This window comes from Sus scrofa, chromosome 15 (assembly GCF_054392235.1).
Source record: "Sus scrofa isolate SSC_HxYL_T2T_F1_AM1 chromosome 15, Sscrofa_HxYL_maternal_Yorkshire_Landrace_v2.0, whole genome shotgun sequence".
NCBI classification, from domain to species: Eukaryota; Metazoa; Chordata; class Mammalia; order Artiodactyla; family Suidae; genus Sus; species Sus scrofa.
Genome location: NC_139397.1, coordinates 150398495 through 150414367, shown reverse-complemented (window position 1 = coordinate 150414367; position 15873 = coordinate 150398495). Strand labels below are relative to the sequence as shown.

The following is a 15873-nucleotide window of genomic DNA, read 5'->3' as shown; positions in this document are numbered from 1 at the left end:
TTGTCCACTCACATCTTCTCTTCCAGTTGTAAACATTTATGCTCCACAGTCTCACTGCTTAGCATCTTGGGAGTAAGGGAGGGAGGAGAAAATACAGAGCAGAAAGGGTGGCAGGTCCCCCAGGGAGAGGCTCAGCAGAAGGTCCAGGGAAGCCAAGTAGAACTGCTCCTCCATCAAAGTCGGGCGACGGCTCCCCCATCCTTCATTTGGAGTCAGCTGGCGAGTCAGACCACAGCAGGAGCCTCCTTCCAGTGGCTTCATCAGAAAGTGAGGCTGCATTTGACTCCTGCCTCTCCCCCGTGTCCTCAGCGCTCCCCCGTCAGTCCTGCCCTTGCCCAGCTTAGGGCTCCAGCCACCCTGCCCCGGGGGACATGTCTCCAGCCCATCTGCCTGCATGTCAACTCCCAGAAGGAAAAGCAGCATAATGATGATTCAACAAGACTGGCTCATGACACCCATTACTCTCACTGAACACACTGCCTAGCGTCAAACCCCTTCTGTCTGTCAGAAGAGATTCAGGCGGCAATCAGGGGAGGTAAGCAGGAGAGGGCAGTCAGAATTGTCCAAGGTCACCAGCGACTTCCAGCAGTTGACACTGTTCAGGAGACAGCCTCTGAACACCCCTACCAGAGGGCTTGGAAGCAGTGTCTCCTTCCCCATGAAAAAATTTAAGAGATTTTTTCAATCTTGAGTTTGGCCTTACATTCCTGTAGTTCTTTGTCATTGTTGTAAGATTGCTCTTTTGGTGGTTCTTATCTACCCGCTGGGGTTCACGTCCCAAGCAGGATGTTCTGACCGTGTGGTCATTGTCTCATCCCAGGTCCCCCCCTTCTTGAGGTCAAACCTCAAAACACTGAATCCTCACTGAAAACGAGGGAGAATGAAATGTACAGTGTAGGACCACCCACGGGACTGGGAGAGAAGCAGGTTCCTGCTGTCTGCCCTGTAGCACGAGGTCCCCTGACACCTTCAGTGTCCTGACGCCGCGCATCCCAGGATCTCTGGGGAGTGCTCCGCAAAGATGCACATCCCCTGCCTTGACAGGCTGTTGTATAGAGCAAGGAGGACCTTCTCCCCCTGGTGAATGAACCAAGGAATGAAAAGTTCAGAGGGAACACATGGGAAATGCCTAGCAGGTGTCTGGCTCAGAAGGTGCTTAACAAATAGTACCCCGGGGAAGAGCAGCAGGATGGGAGGGTGGACTGAGAACCAAGCCAGACACAGCAGCCCAGTCCCCACTCTACCGGTTCTGGCTGGATGGACCTTTGCAAGTCATTGGTCTTCTAAGCCTCAATTTCCCCCACACGCAAACTCCACCTACAACGCAGATTTGTTGCAAGGACTAAAGATAACTTTCTTCAAATAATAGATTAAAAGACCACGTGCTGGGTCAGTGCACTGACCTCCTAGCTCAGAATCAGAGGCTGTGAAATACCACATGTGAGGGCTCTGTGCAACCAGAGGGATGGGGAGGGGGGGGGGCGGAGAAGGAACGCCTAGAGCAGATGCTGTCCCGTGGGGTGCAGGGCGGCTTGGCAGGCGGTGTGAAAGGGAACAGGTGAGCCGTGAGGGGGCCCAGCCTGAAGCATTCAGCACCTTCTGTACCCGGGAGGTGAGTGGGAAAGCAGGCGCTTCAGGAAGATGCTGGCGGGAGAGGGAGCCGTGTGCGGACGTGGGGTCAGAGTCCTACTTCTTTCTTTAGAAATAAGTTAAAATGACATTAATTCAACAGCCCTTGATGGGTTCATCTCTATTAACTCCTGCCTTTTGGCTCAAGCCACTTTTTCTGGGCATTGTCAACCTTGGGCCCTGTAACAGCCTGTCACCTTGATCATTATCAAAGACGGGGACGAGGGATGGTGGGGGGTGGGCAGTGTTGGCCCAAGTTGCTTCGTATCAGAGGCTTTTCAGACAACACAGTGTCTCCTTAATCTCTGTAAGACAGAGACAAGTTGTTTTGACATCGTCAGATGGGAGCTTACCCTTGACTCTTGACAGCGATTGTCCCACACTGGCTCCAGGCCTTTCTACTGGTGTCTGTGAGGATAGCAGGAAACCTGCTCGCCGAGTCTGCCTTAGAAGGAAAGGCTTCAGCCAAAGCTGGGTTCCTGGCACAGTCCTGCAAAGGCTCGGGCAGTGCCTTCCCTGCTGGGCCATTTCTTCCTCAACTGGGGGCACTGATGCCTACAAGGTCAGGTTGGCAAGGTCAGGCCTTGGAGGTCCCCAGGCTGTTCTCCCTGCTCTGCTCATCACGAGGACCTCCCGCCACCCTTGCCCTCTCCTCCCCACGCCCCCTCGTGCTTTCCTGCTGTCCACGCTTTCCAAGATCGCTGCTTATGCCTGGACAGATCCACGGAAAATTTGAGAACATTCTAGGAACCTGGAAAGCTGAGCTGACATTCTTAGAATCCCCAAGCTACTGCTATGGCTGGTGGAGGGGATGGGTTTGGTGATTAATAACTTGTGTGGTGGCTCCTCTTTCAATCTGTCAACTCTGAATCCTCTGGGAAAATGCACTTGAAAACTTGAAAATACAGGCCGGCAAAAAGGAGATACAAGCACCCATCACCCCGTCACCCAGAGGTCCACGCACATTGACCCACGTATTTCTAAGCTTTCTTTCTGTGCGTATGACACTTCTGCTCTTCTTTCAAATGGGAGTGTTCAATGCTGTTTTGTGACCTGGTCTTTTCACATGACCACTGCATATACAGCTTTCCATGTCATTAAACAGGCTCCCACACCTTCATTTTTAATGACTGCCCAGTGTGTGCCCACAGAGACGTGCCCCGGTCAATTTGCTGTGTTGTTTTTTCTCATGCCTGTGGTCATTACCTGCTCTAAGAAAGTGCCAAGCTTTAGCCAATTTGAAGCTCTTCATTAAAAATGAAAAGGCACCAGAGTTCCTGTCGCGGCTCAGTGGCTAACGAATGCGACTAGGAACCACGAGGTTGCGGGTTCAATCCCTGGCCTTGCTCAGTGGGTTAAGGATCTGGCATTGCCATGAGCTGGGGTGTAGGTCGCAGACACGGCTCAGATCCCGAGTTACTGTGGCTTTGGTGTAGGCCAGCGGCTACAGCTCCGATTGGACCCCCAGCCTGGGAGCCTCCATATGCTGCGGGAAGCAGCCCTAGAAAAGGCAAAAAGACAAAAAAAAAAAAAAGAAAAGAAAAAGAAAGAAAGAAAGAAAAAGAAAAGGCACCTGCGGCTCTCCAGAGAGTGGGCCAGTGTCCTCATTCTTCTGAAAGGTATCTTTGTTGCACAGAGCAACCTGGCCATCGGCCAGTTCGGCTGTGCACGTGGAAAAGAGACCCGCTTGTATTTCCCAGTGGACTTCTTCGGAGAGGCTGGGCTGCTTTAAAAAAGAGAACGAGTGCGCACAGAAGAAAATGTTTTGTAATTGTTTATGAGTGCACACAGGCTCGGCGGCAAAATGAGACGGAACTCTTGATTTCTCACCTCCCGCTGCACTGTTCAAAATCCCTCCCAGAGAGGCAAGGAGGTAGTGGATCTGAAGCACTCTGAGTGTCATATCTGCATCCTCACTTAGCTGCTTATTGTCCCAAAGGACATTTCACATCAAACTGTACTTGTTTGTAAAGGTCTTTCACCCGACACAGACCACTTCCTGGCATACTGCTGATATGGAGGCTAGAGAAATATGGAGAGAGAATTAAAAATATCCAGAGCCCCTGGGTAGAAATATAAACCGATCTCAGGGCAGCCGCTTCCAGCCTGGAAAGCCTCAAGCCCCAGCCAGGTGAATAATGGGGAGAACAGCAGCCATGGGATGGAAAACTGGAAGCTGTTCATTAAGGACACGCATTTGTTCAAGATGCTTTTAGGGAAGACCAATTGTGAGCTGGGCCTGCCGTAAGTGCCGGGAAGCAGAGATAAATAAGCCCCCATTTCTACACTCAATGAGCCAACAGTCTTAAGAGAGGAGCCAAACGTGCCAGTGAACATTTGAAACATGGTGTGATAAAGGCTGTGCCCAGGCGCTCAGGTACAGGCTACACAGCAACACAGAGGCATGACCGAGGGGAAGAGAAAGGAAGCACAGGCTACATGCTAAGAAGCACGCCTGGTCCGGTAGGATGAAAGCACAGGATGGAGCCCTGGGCAATGAACTGGCGAGGCCACACAACCTGGATCATGAGATGTCCTGTGTTCTGGCGGAGGAAAAAGCCCAGGCTTTCTCCAACAGGCAGGAGGAGTCTTTGGACTTTCAGCAGACGCATGTTTCAGAATCACGCTGGAAGACTCGCCCTAGGTGCTACGGAGCTTGTTTGATTGGCGCAGGGGACCAAACTGGGAGACTGTCATTAATAGGCAAGAAATGATTGGGGCCTCAAGAAAGGACAGTGACAATGAGGACGGAGGGAGGAAGCAGTTCAAGTAATTATGAGCAAGATGGAATCAATAGGACTGAGTGACCAACTGTAGAGGGGTGGGGGGAACACAGGAGAACAAGGAGAAAGCAAGGAGCAAGTAATTTATAAAGACCCCTAAGGAAGCAGAAGAGGACTACGCCTGGGCCAAGGGGATCAAGAGTCAAATGGAAGAAGAAGACCATCGAGGAGAAACAGATCCTAACAGATGTGAGGCCGATTCACCGGCAAAGGATGGCAGTTCCCAGGAGCGCCCGCGCTCTCTGAATGAAGGAAGAATAGAATGCCGAGGGGGACGGGAGCGGAAACAGGACTGCTTGGGATAACGGTCCACGTTTGGAACAGCCACTAAAGGACAGAGAATAAGGAGCCAGCCTTCAGCCCTGGGAGGTGTGAACTGAAGGGCCCCGAGATTAGCTGAGCCTGGAAGCCAATCTCCATGCACGGCGGTTCCTCCAGCGGCACCTCCCAGCCAAGTGGGGAAGAGAGAGTGGACGATGAATGGGCTCCTGGTTGCAGATTTGGCCAGCGGATGTAGGGAACAGCCATGTCCCCTCAACCCAAGGGAATTGAGGATGCTGAGAAGAGAGTGAGAGGAGTGCTGCCCCCCAGGGAAGGAAGTGAAGCCAGGAGGGGCTGAGAGAGTCTGCGTTCAAGGACTCCAGGCTCCATGGTGCTCAGATGAGGAAGGTACCAACAGGACAGTGAGCGAGAGGGACCCAAGCCACAAATGGAAGTGTGCCCGCTGGCATGTCAGCATCCAAAGGTGGGACAAACACAGGGATGTCAAGGTCCAGGAGGTGCCCCAGGAGTGGGTGGCTGACGTGGGACTGTGTTGTGGCAGTGCCCACAAAGGACAAGGCCAGCAGAATGGAGGACGGACTGGGGGGGGGGGTCTGTGAGATTGTCCTACTCCCAGGATGGGGCAGACTGCTTGCCACCAGTGTCCGAGGCCCAAGGTCCAGCCCGGGTCTCCCTGGCCAGCAGCCTGCCGCCTGCACTTAGGTGGAGCGCCTGGACTTTCCCAGGTGTGGAAACAGTTCTGAAGAAGCTGCTGTCCTGGCAGAGGACAGACTTGGGACCCACCTGATGGACCCGGAGGCAGCAGAAGACACTCACCTTTGACTGAGACCACATGTCCCAAGGGACCCTCGATGCCCAGGACACTATGGTGGAATTTCCATACAGCCAAATCCAGTCTGTTCAAGCAGAGTTTGGTTGAAATACAGTCCCACAGTTAAGCGTGGTTGAGGGTGTCGCCCACGCTTCCAGTCCCATCTGAGGATACCCCAGTGACAAGCTGTGTCCGTGTCTTGAGGGACGGATAGAGTCCCTCCCTGGGACTAAGGCAAGCCTTGCCTCTCACGTCACAAAGCTGAGGTACATGCCAGCTGATAAAGAGCCTGACGGTCTTCAGAACCTTCACTCCCAAGCCCTCAACTGCCACCTGTGACAAGGAGGCCAGGTAATTCCTGTTTCCAGCAAGTCGCTTGAACCACGTTACCTTCCAAAGTAGGACCGAGCAGTTATAAATCACAAAGTCAGGAGTTCCCACATGGCTCAGCGGGAACGAATCTGACTAGTACCCATGAGAATGAGAGTTCGATTCCTGGCCTCACTCAGGGGTTAAGGATCTGGCGTTGCCATGAGCTGTGGCACTGGTCGCAGATGTGGCTTGGATCTGGCGTTGTGTGGCTGTGGTGTAGGCTGCAGCTGTAGCTCTGATTCAACCCCTAGCCCAGGAACCTCCATATGTTGCCCCCCAAAAAAGCAATAAATAAATAAAGTCCATTTTAACGCTGCTCGTGGAGTCTTAGGAAATGTCCCTATAAGTGTCCACCACTTCGTAACTAGTGGGCCTTGCCGCCCAGGCTTGCTGTAATCTCTTTATTTTTTAAGTTCACTTGGTACTGCTATAGCCGGGCGGGGCACAGGAGATCTGGATTCCCGTCCTTTGCCCTTGGGGCCACCCTAGCTAGTTCAGGGAGCCCACTCAGGTGGGGGCGAGGGGGAGTGTCCGAGGCCCGGGAACCCGAAGTCTGGACGCGACCGGCCGCTGGGGAGCCCAGGCGTGTTTGGACGACGAGGGCGGGGGGCGGGGGCGGCGAGGGCGGGGTCTGGCCCGCCCCGCCCCGCCCCGCCCCGTTGACCGGCCTCGGCCTCCCCGCAGGTGCGCGCAGGCGCTGCTGGAGCACGGCGCCTCGGTGCGGCGCGCGGGCGGCGCGGGCCTGGACACCCCCCTGCACGTGGCGGCGCGGCACGGCCTGGACGAGCACGCGCTCCTCTACCTGGGCCGCGGGGCGAGCGTGGACGCGAGGAACGGCCGCGGCGAGACGGCCCTGAGCGTGGCGTGCGGCGCGGCGCGGCGGCCCGACGAGCACGCGCGCTGCCTGCGCCTGTGCGCGCTGCTGCTGCGGGGCGGCGCGGCGGCGGACGCGCGCGACGAGGACGAGCGCAGCCCGCTGCACAAGGCCTGCGGCCGCGCGCGCCACGACCTGGCGCGCCTCCTGCTGCGACACGGCGCCGACGTGGGCGCGCTCGACTACGGGGGCGCGACGCCGCTGGCCTGCGTCCTGCAGACGGCCGCCTGCGCCCGCGAGGCCGCGCCGCATCGCACGGTGCAGGCGCTGCTCAACCACGGCTCCCCCACCGTGTGGCCCGACGCCTTCTCCAAGGTAAGAGGGAGCCGGGGGACACCCACGAGGACTTGGCAGCTCCGGGGCCTGGCCTGCAGCCATTCCCAGACTGTCAGGGGCCCAGGAACCCCCTGGAGACGGGTGCCAAGGCACATCGTGATTCAGCCCGGCGGGGGTGGGGCGGGGTGGGGTGGGGGGTGTATGTCCAGCCAGCTCCCAGGTGACGTTGAGGCTGCAGGTCTGCGACCGCCCCTTGAGGTGCAGGGGCTGGGAGGCCTTTCTAGAGTCACTAGAAAATTTCAAAGGTTGGACCGTCAGCAAGCATACTCGAGTGTGACCTTGCGAAGTTGTCACCTGGGGACGCCAGGCACTTATTTCTAAGATGCTGTCATGGCTCAAAATATTTGGGCACCTTATCTTTTGATGTAATCGGTGGACAATGACAGTTTCTTGTCACGTCTGGCATCTGACTCGATAGGAGATGCCGAGCGTGGTCATCCACCTTTTTCATGGGATTAATGACAGCACTTCGCAAATTTCTCTCATTCGATCCTCGCCGCACGCCTGTGAAATACACCAGCCTCCTGGCGTTCAGCCAGGTGAAGTGCCTTGTCCAGGGTCAGGGTTGTGCTGGGACCTCATCCCCACTTGGCAGACTTGACGCTGAGCCGCTTGTCACTCTTCCGCGTGCCAGACCTATGCTGAGATAATAAAGATGAAGAATACAGATTTCTCATCAGAGAAAGTAAAGACAGAAAATGTTTCCAAAACAGAAGTTCCCCCGATATTGGTTGGAATAAGACACTGTCCTCCCGAGAAGAGTTCATGGAAGAGAAGGCATGGGGTGTCCTTAATTTAAAAATGATCCCAGACTCACCAGTCACATGCAAGAGACATATTTTGGCCTGGTAAGTTTTACGCAAACAGCTAAGACACTGTTACCTAAAAAGGACAGTGTTCTAAAAGGTCCGAGATAGGGAGATGCACACATTTCTCTCAGATGCTAACTTTGCATTGTGGCCGGATGCACCCCAAGTTCGTGTCTGTCACAGCAGAGGTGAGCAGTGAAACTCCACCCAGACAGCTCCCTGGGTGCTTCTTTATTTGATCAACGTAACAACTTTCTGATGCCAATTCTCACACTACCGTCCAGTAACCGTCCTGGCACTCCACTCTCCTCATGTAGTGATTTCAATGTCTTGGACTCTCGAAAGGGAAACCACGCCAGCAGGTTTATATTCTGTAACACCTTTTTATTCATAATCTACATTTTGACACTTCGCAAGATTACAGGCTTATTAGTTGATCAACCGATAAAATGGAAACAAACCCCTCCAATTCACACCATTTCTTCATTAAAACAAGATGGACCCTTCAATCCTCATGGTAGAAAACTGTAAAGAATGAACCAGAAACAAACAAAACAGCAAAGACTTTACAAATGAAAAACACCCGGTCCAGATTCTTTTAGAGAAAAAATAAAGCCAATTTATTTCCGTGGTGACTAGTCATAATCCTTTGTTAGCCTCAAGTCATTCCGTTTGACCTCTGTCCAGACTTCCCTGTCCTGGGTGCGGCCCCTCACCCATCATCCTCCAGGGCCGCACCTCTGCCTGCAGGGCTGTAAGAATCACCTCCCCCCTTGACCTGGAGTTAAGGACAAGACCCAGTGTGGGTCTCCAGGGGCCCTGTGCTGAGATCCCCTCCGGGCATCCAATGTCAACCGCACAGGAATGGGCGTCAGTGGGTGGAGGGTGAGGATGGGTTCGAGTTTGGGGGCTGTCATGGCATGGGGCTGGGGGGCACAGGACCCAAGACGTGCTGGGTTTCCGGCAGTAATGATGACTCTCTCCCTGCAATTCCACACCGTTGTGGAAGGAACTGGAGTTTCGCGGAGCAATCGTTTATACTTTTGAGGCGTTCACGAAGCAGCCTTGCCTCCCCCCCCCCCCCCCCCCCCGCGCGCACAGCACGGGGAGGCACCTGCGGACCTTCAGTCCATGTTTGTTGAATGAGTGAAGGAGAGGGATTCCAGCAACTGCAGGGCGCGGAGCTGCAGTTAAATCTTTGGAAGTGGGCATCCGATCTCTTTGCGCCAAAGTCTCCCACACTTCGAGGGAGCGCCCCACGAGAGAGTGGTCCCCGGTGCAGACCGCAAACAGGAACACGTTTGCCACCGCCCTGGGCGTCCTCAGAGCGAACGTTCCAGTGCCGGTCATGCTGTGGCCTCGCCTCGGGACAACCCAGCGCGAACACTCTGGAAATCTGGCGGCAGCATCCTCTTCCACCCAGGCCCCCTGCGAGTGCTCCGCCAGGGAAGGGGTCTCATCAACACACCGGACATCAAAGGGCCGACCCGACTCGGCTCAGCAGTCCCGTTGAGTGCGCAGCAAACACGCTGAAAGGAGCCACAAAGATGCAGTGCAGGCAAGACTCAGCGCCACGGCAAGGCGCACACAGAGGCACGGGGAGTGTCACAGAGCACGCAGGCCGTGGGCAGCAGCCGTGCTTTAAATAGATGTAAAGAGACACCCACGGAGCTCAGAATTACTGAGGCAAAAGGTTTCACAGCGAGCCCATGACATAAATCACAGTTCTCCCGTGCCCAGACAAAGGCCCCGTCTCCGCGGCAGGCGGACTGGAAGCATCCATCGGAGCCGTGCGCACTGCGCTGCCGCGAACATCAAAGCGGTGTCACGGCTTGGGAAGCAAGCATGTTGACAATGCCAGGCCTTTCTGCCCGGCTGACCGCTAGTTAACACCAGAGTCGGGGATGGGGTGCGAGGGCAGGTGCAGGCGCGGGATCGGGCTGCTGCCAGGCTGGAATTCTGGAAGTTGTCAGGCCAGATGGGGCCCCGCCTGGAGGAGAGCAGGCAGGAAGGCAGAGAAACAGACACGAGTGTGGATCCAGACTGGTTGCTGCCAGTTGACTTTTGGGGTTAGAGGCTTGTTGGGGATAAAGGGCCTTGCTCACCTTCCTTGCTCCTTCTGCGCCTCCCCCGGGCCATCATAAGCCCGGACCGAGTTGGGGACATGATGAAAGCTCTCCCCCACAGGCATCCTGTAAACATTCATTCATTCAGCAAATGTTTCTAGGGACCGGCTGTGCTGGATGCTGGAGTTGCACTATTGAATGGGAGCCAGGGTTTTTCCTGCCCTCCGGGAGCTGCTGGTCATGTGGGTGAGGTGGCCTCGACTTGGACAACCACACACACACCACTGGGAAACTGCCGTGGTGTGAAAAGCTGCAAAGCCAAGGCCCTCCAAACCTTGGGAGTGGCAAAGAGGGGCCAGACCTGGCTGGGCAGGGGAGGGAGAGGTTGTGTGTCCAAGGCTCCCTCAAGCTCTTATAGAGTGACCCCCTATCTGAGGACTACAGACTTAGCTATGTGATGAGGGGAGGGAAAGCCATTCCAGGCAGAAGGAACAGCACAGGCCAATGTCCTGGGGCAGAAGGAGCAATGCAGCCTGTGGGGGCAGGGGACGCGGGGGAGGATGCCGGAGTAGCTGGAGAAGAGACAGCAAGAGGGAGCCAGCTGAGCTGGGATGCGAGGGAGGGCTCTGGTTAAACGTTTAAGCCTTTGTCTTAAGAACAATGCGAATCGATTACATCACTTTGAGAGGTGACATAATCCAGTGGCAACTGGGCAGGTGACTTCTGTGCTCAGGGGTGGAGAACACGCTGGCATAAAGGGCCGGTCGTGCAGTCCAGGTGCGGGATCCAGGTAACTGGAAAGGAGAAATGGAGGTGGTTGGTGAGAAGGATTCTAGAACCACGTGCACATCTCCAGTCTTGCCTCACCGTCTGGGCCCTGACCGAGCTGAAAACATGGACCTAAAGTTTTTGTGTTTTCTTTTTACCTCGTTACGGAATTAGGCAATGTGACCTCACACTCCCATCTCTCAGCCGTTTCCCGGACTCCTGGGGTAGCAATAGGCCAAAAGCCAGGGCTCCGTGTCCAGGCTCCCCGACCGGGCAGCGGGTGCACCGTGCCCCGTGGGAGGGGAGGCGCACTCTCGGAAACCTCGCTCCCTTTTCCTTGCTCTGGCCTTTTTTCTCCATCTACATATAAAGCAACGCGCCCGTGTGATTTTTTTCCCCCTTAATTTTCTTTCTGCCGCCTCATTAGCTGAAGAGAGCGTGCCTGGGCGCTAATGACATCAGCGTGTCAGAGTAATGTGGCAGCCGCTTCTCCGCAGACAGCAAGGAGGCAGCGGAGATTTTTAAACTGTGTTGGCGTAAAAATAATGAAGGCAGCCAGCTGCCTGGCAAACATGAGGGGGCCCAGTGCTGCGGGGGTGGGGAGGGCCCGGGAGCCCCAGAGAGGTGGAACAGAGGAGAGACAGGAAATGAATTCCCAGAGACAGGCAATAAGACTTTGTCACAGTCCGTGACCCAGGGAGGAGGGGCCTGGAGGAGGGCTTCTTGCCAGGGGAGGACAGCTCTTGGGGGGGCGGGGGGGGGTGTCCAGGTTGCAGGCAGCCCCTGGGAAGCACTGAATATTTTACAGAGAGTAGTGAGCGGGCCCATTAGAGGGTAGCTGGAGGGTCCAGGTGAGTCCGAAGATGCAGGAATTGGCCCGGATGCCACAGCAAGATTAACAGCCTGGCTCTGGGGGGAGGGGTCCAGTGCGAAGGGCTCTTCTTAATGGCTTGGTTTTCTCCCAACGCAGAAGGGAGACGATTGAATTCAGGGACTGCTGGCCCCCAGGAAATGGCTGGCTCCTGTAAGCCAGAAATACCAACACATCAAGAGCACCCGGTGGGGTGCGAGGCTGGGTGGGAAGACGCACAGCCCCTCCTGGCCCTCCTTCTGCAGCTCAGCCTCCCATGTCCCTTCTGTGCCTCGCTCCTTCTCTAAAGCCCACTTAAGCCCAAGCTTGTGACAGGAACGGATTAGGGGAAAAAACAAATTTGAGGCAGGGAGGGGACCAGAGATGCTCATCGGAACATGATTACCAATTTAAAAGGGCAGCTGCTCCTGTCTCCGTGTTAAAATTTCTGGGAAGACGTAGACAGGCGGGAAGGGAGCGGTGGGGGAGGGGAGAAAGCGGATCCGCGGCACCAGCACCAAGACCTCCTGTCTGAGTCAGGAGGGCTGCCGCGCCGCTGCTGAGTGGTCCTAGTGTCCAGGCGGATGTCCCACACGGACGCTCAAGCCCCCCAGGCAGTGAGGGCTGCTCGTGGAGGCGCAGTGCATCCTGGGAGGGGCACTGTGTGCGGGTGGAAACTGAGGAACCCAGTTGCATAGCAACCTGCTAACTCCGCTGGGGAGAGGCCAGGAGGAGGAGGCCTCCAGGTCCCCAGGTGGGTGGGCAAACGGGAAACTGGGCTGGGCATCACCCAGCCTTCCTCCACTTTGCCCTCCCCGCCCCCGTCTCACAGGCGGACAGAGAGCGGGACCGTGGACTTCCCCAGCATGTTGCCAGACCTCGCGTCTGGATCTCACCTTAACCAGAGATGAACACAGAGAAAAATAAATGGATTCGTGGAAGGGTGAAGGGCTGAAAAAGCAAAATGACAGAGCGTCCTGAGAATAGAGAGGAAATCCATACTTCTCACCCAAAGGTCCAGAAGAAAATCTGGGCAATCACGTGCCATGGGTGCCATCCTCTGTGGAGCATAAGAAGATCCAGCCTTTAAATCCATACAACCACGAGTTCCCTTGTGGCTCAGTTGGCAAAGGATCCAGCATTGTCACTGCTGTGGCACGGGTTTGATTCCTGACCCCAGGAACTTCTGCATGCCACAGGTGTGGATTAAAAAAAAAAAAAAATCTATAAAACCAAACAGGTTAAGAAGAGAAGTCAATAGAATGACAAAAAAAGGAAGATGGAAGAGAAGAATTATGTTAAAAAAAAGCAAAAGCACAGTGGTAGATTAGATTACGGGTTAAAGGAAGTAAAAGGCAGAACTGATTCATTAAAAAAAAAGAGAGAGAGAGAATTCCTGCTGTGGAGCAGTGGGTTAAGAATGCGACTGCCGTGGCTGAGGTTGCTACAGAGGCACAGGTTTGATCCCTGGTGCATCATGGTGGGTTAAAGGATCTGGTCAGTAGGTTGCCACTGTGGCTTGGATTCAGTTCCTGGCTGGGGAACTTCCATGTGCTGAGCAATGTACCCATTAAAAAAAAAAAAAAAAAAAAAAGAGGCGTTCCCATTGTGGCTCAGCAGTAGTGAATCAGACTACTATCCATGAGGACTTGGGTTTGATCCCTGGCCTTGCCCAGTGGATTAAGGATCTGGCTTTGCCGTGAGCTGTGGTGTAGGCCAGTAGCTGTAGCTCTGATTTGACCCCTAGCCTGGGAACCTCCATATGTCACAGGTGCAGCCCTAAAAAGACCAAAAAAAAATGAAACCCATGATGTGTAAGTGAAGTTTCTCTTTGTCTGCTCACCCTCAGACCGCCTCCTGAGGGCATGGGCAGTGCAGCTGGCCCCTTTGAGCCAACACAGAGTCCCAGATCAGCTGGCTTCTGGCTGGGCTCAGCCAAGGGAGACGCCGTGGGAAATTAGATGTGAAGGGTGGCAAGAAGCCGAGGTCTTCTCCTCCTCTTTCTCTGCCTTGGGCAGCTTCTACACCAGCACCTGCATCTCCAGGGCTCCGACACCTCTAGGCAGCTTCTTCTCATAGTCACAGCCCCCACCAGGCACCCCCTGTCTGACATGTTTCCAGCCTCCCTTGTTCCTCATGGAACGAGAAGCACAGAAGAAAAGCAGGCTTCAGGATTGGTTGCTTCCAAGTCTCCATGATGTCAAAGAACCAGATACCTTCCAACCTCAGCATGAGTCAGCCTTACCCTCAGAATGGTTCCTCTCTTGGTCGCATGGTGGCTTCTAGCAACAGCTGAGCCAACCAGCTTCCTGTTCATATCCAGCTGCTCTTCTCAAGAAGCCCTGAAGGTGTCCTTCCTTGTGTTTTATTGGCCCTAGTTAGCTTAAATCTGCCCTTCCCCGAACCATAAGGGGGATGGAAGTATCATGATTGTATTAACTTAATCATTTGGAGTGTTAGGAAGTCACAGTCAGTGTTCACTACAGAGGACTAGTGTTGGAGTACCCATCATGGCTCAGCAGAAATGAATCTGACTGGTGTCCATGAGGTTGCAGGTTCGATCCCTGGCCTCGCTCAGTGGGTTAAGGATCCAGGGTTGCCATGAGCAGTGGTGTAGGTCGCAGATGTGGCTCAGATCCTGTGTTGCTATGGCATAGGCTGGCGGCTACAGCTCTGATTCGACCCCTAGCCTGGGAACCTCCATATGTCATGGGTCCAGCCCTAAAAAGACAAAACAACAACAACAACAACAAAAGGGACTAATGTTAAAAGATCTTAAACAAGGAAGAAAAAACAAAGCCGAGAGACTAAAAGAGAAAGTTATGGTCGTGAAGGACAAAGAGCAGAGAGCCAACCCACAGATAAGCAATGTTACTGAAAAACATACAAGTGGATGGGAAATAATAGTCAAAGACACAATAGAAGAAAACTCAGCTGCACTAAAAAATTCTTAACTTAGAGAAGTTGAATGGATGTTCTGAAAGAGCATGGGGGAATCTTGCAGAGTATCCAAGCACAAAACAGATTATTCATAAAAGAATAAAATTCAGACTGGTCTCAGATTTCTCTGCTGCAGTGTTACCATAAGACAAAATAACATCTACAGATTTTCAAAGAAAAGGTTTGGATGCTAAAATTCTAGATTCAGCCAAGATAGCTTTCATTTTTGTTGGCAGAAGACTTTTAGTTTTCAAGAGCTCATAAGACTTGGCTTTGTAATGCATTTTTGAAAAAAAAAATTCTATTTATTCTCTTATTCAGCAGATATTCACTGAGCATCAGCCATTTGCCAGGCACATAGCAGGTGCTTAGGATAGCTGATGAGTGAATAGATCGGGGGAAGTACGTATTCCTGCCATCATGGGACTGTCATTGGGAGAGAGACATTAAATGATAAGCGTAGTACTTAGGCCTATAAAATGACGAGGACCCAGAGAGAAGAAGCAGGGCGAGAGGCAGTGAATTTTAAAGAGAGCAGTTAGGATGGGTGGGGTTTTTTTGGGGGGGGTGTTTTGTTTCTTTCTTTTTATGTCTGCACCTGCAGCATACGGAAGTTCCTGGGCCAGGGGTCACATTGGGGTGGCAGCTGCAGGCCTACACCACAGCCACAGCCATCCCAGATCCGAGCCGCCTCTGCAACCTACCTCTCAGCTTGCAGCAAGGCCAGACCCTTAACCCACTGAGCCAGGCCAGGGACCGAACCTACATCCTCACAGAGGTATTGTTGGGTTCTTAACCCGCTGAGACAGAACGGGAACTCCCAGGATGGGTGGTTTTTGAGTAGACTTGAGAGAGGTGAGGGAATCAGGTAAGCAGGCGTCCAGGCAAAGAGCAGCCCAGCAGATGGGCCACCAGTCCACGGCCCCAAGGCTGGAGTGGGCATGATGCATGTGGGGACCCACACGGAACCAGTGTGGCTGAAGGTGGAGAGAGCCAGTGGGACAGTAGCCGGAGATGAGATGGGAGAGATGGGGAGGCACCAGTTATGGGGGTGGGGGGGGGTCCTATAATGACTTTGGCCATTGCAGTGGTTTGAGCAGCAGGGTATGGCTAACATTTCAGGAGGCTCCTGTGGTCTCTGTGTTGAGGAAGAACCTTCGAAGGAGGAGAGGAGAAGGGGAGAGGACAGCTGGAGGTGGTTGCCACTCTTCAGCCGGGGGATGCCGGTGGTGTGGACGAGGGAGGTGGTCTGACCGTGGATCTATTCTGAAGGCAGAGCCAACAGGATGTCTTAACACATTGGCTGTGGGAGAATAAAAAGGAGTCCGGGGCGAGTCCAAGGCTTTTCGCCTG

At 54.1% G+C, this 15873-nt stretch overlaps 1 protein-coding gene across 3 annotated transcripts in view; it reads left to right on the top strand.

The window, feature by feature from the left end:
• Positions 1 to 15873, top strand: part of ASB18 (ankyrin repeat and SOCS box containing 18) — a 65816-nt gene that overhangs the window by 39883 nt on the left and 10060 nt on the right. For all 3 annotated transcript variants that reach the window (XM_021075269.2, XM_021075270.2, XM_084998797.1), the window contains one exon: positions 6562 to 7066. In XM_021075269.2, coding sequence (XP_020930928.2) covers positions 6562 to 7066 — 505 coding nt within the window. The remainder of the gene's footprint in view (positions 1 to 6561; positions 7067 to 15873) is intronic.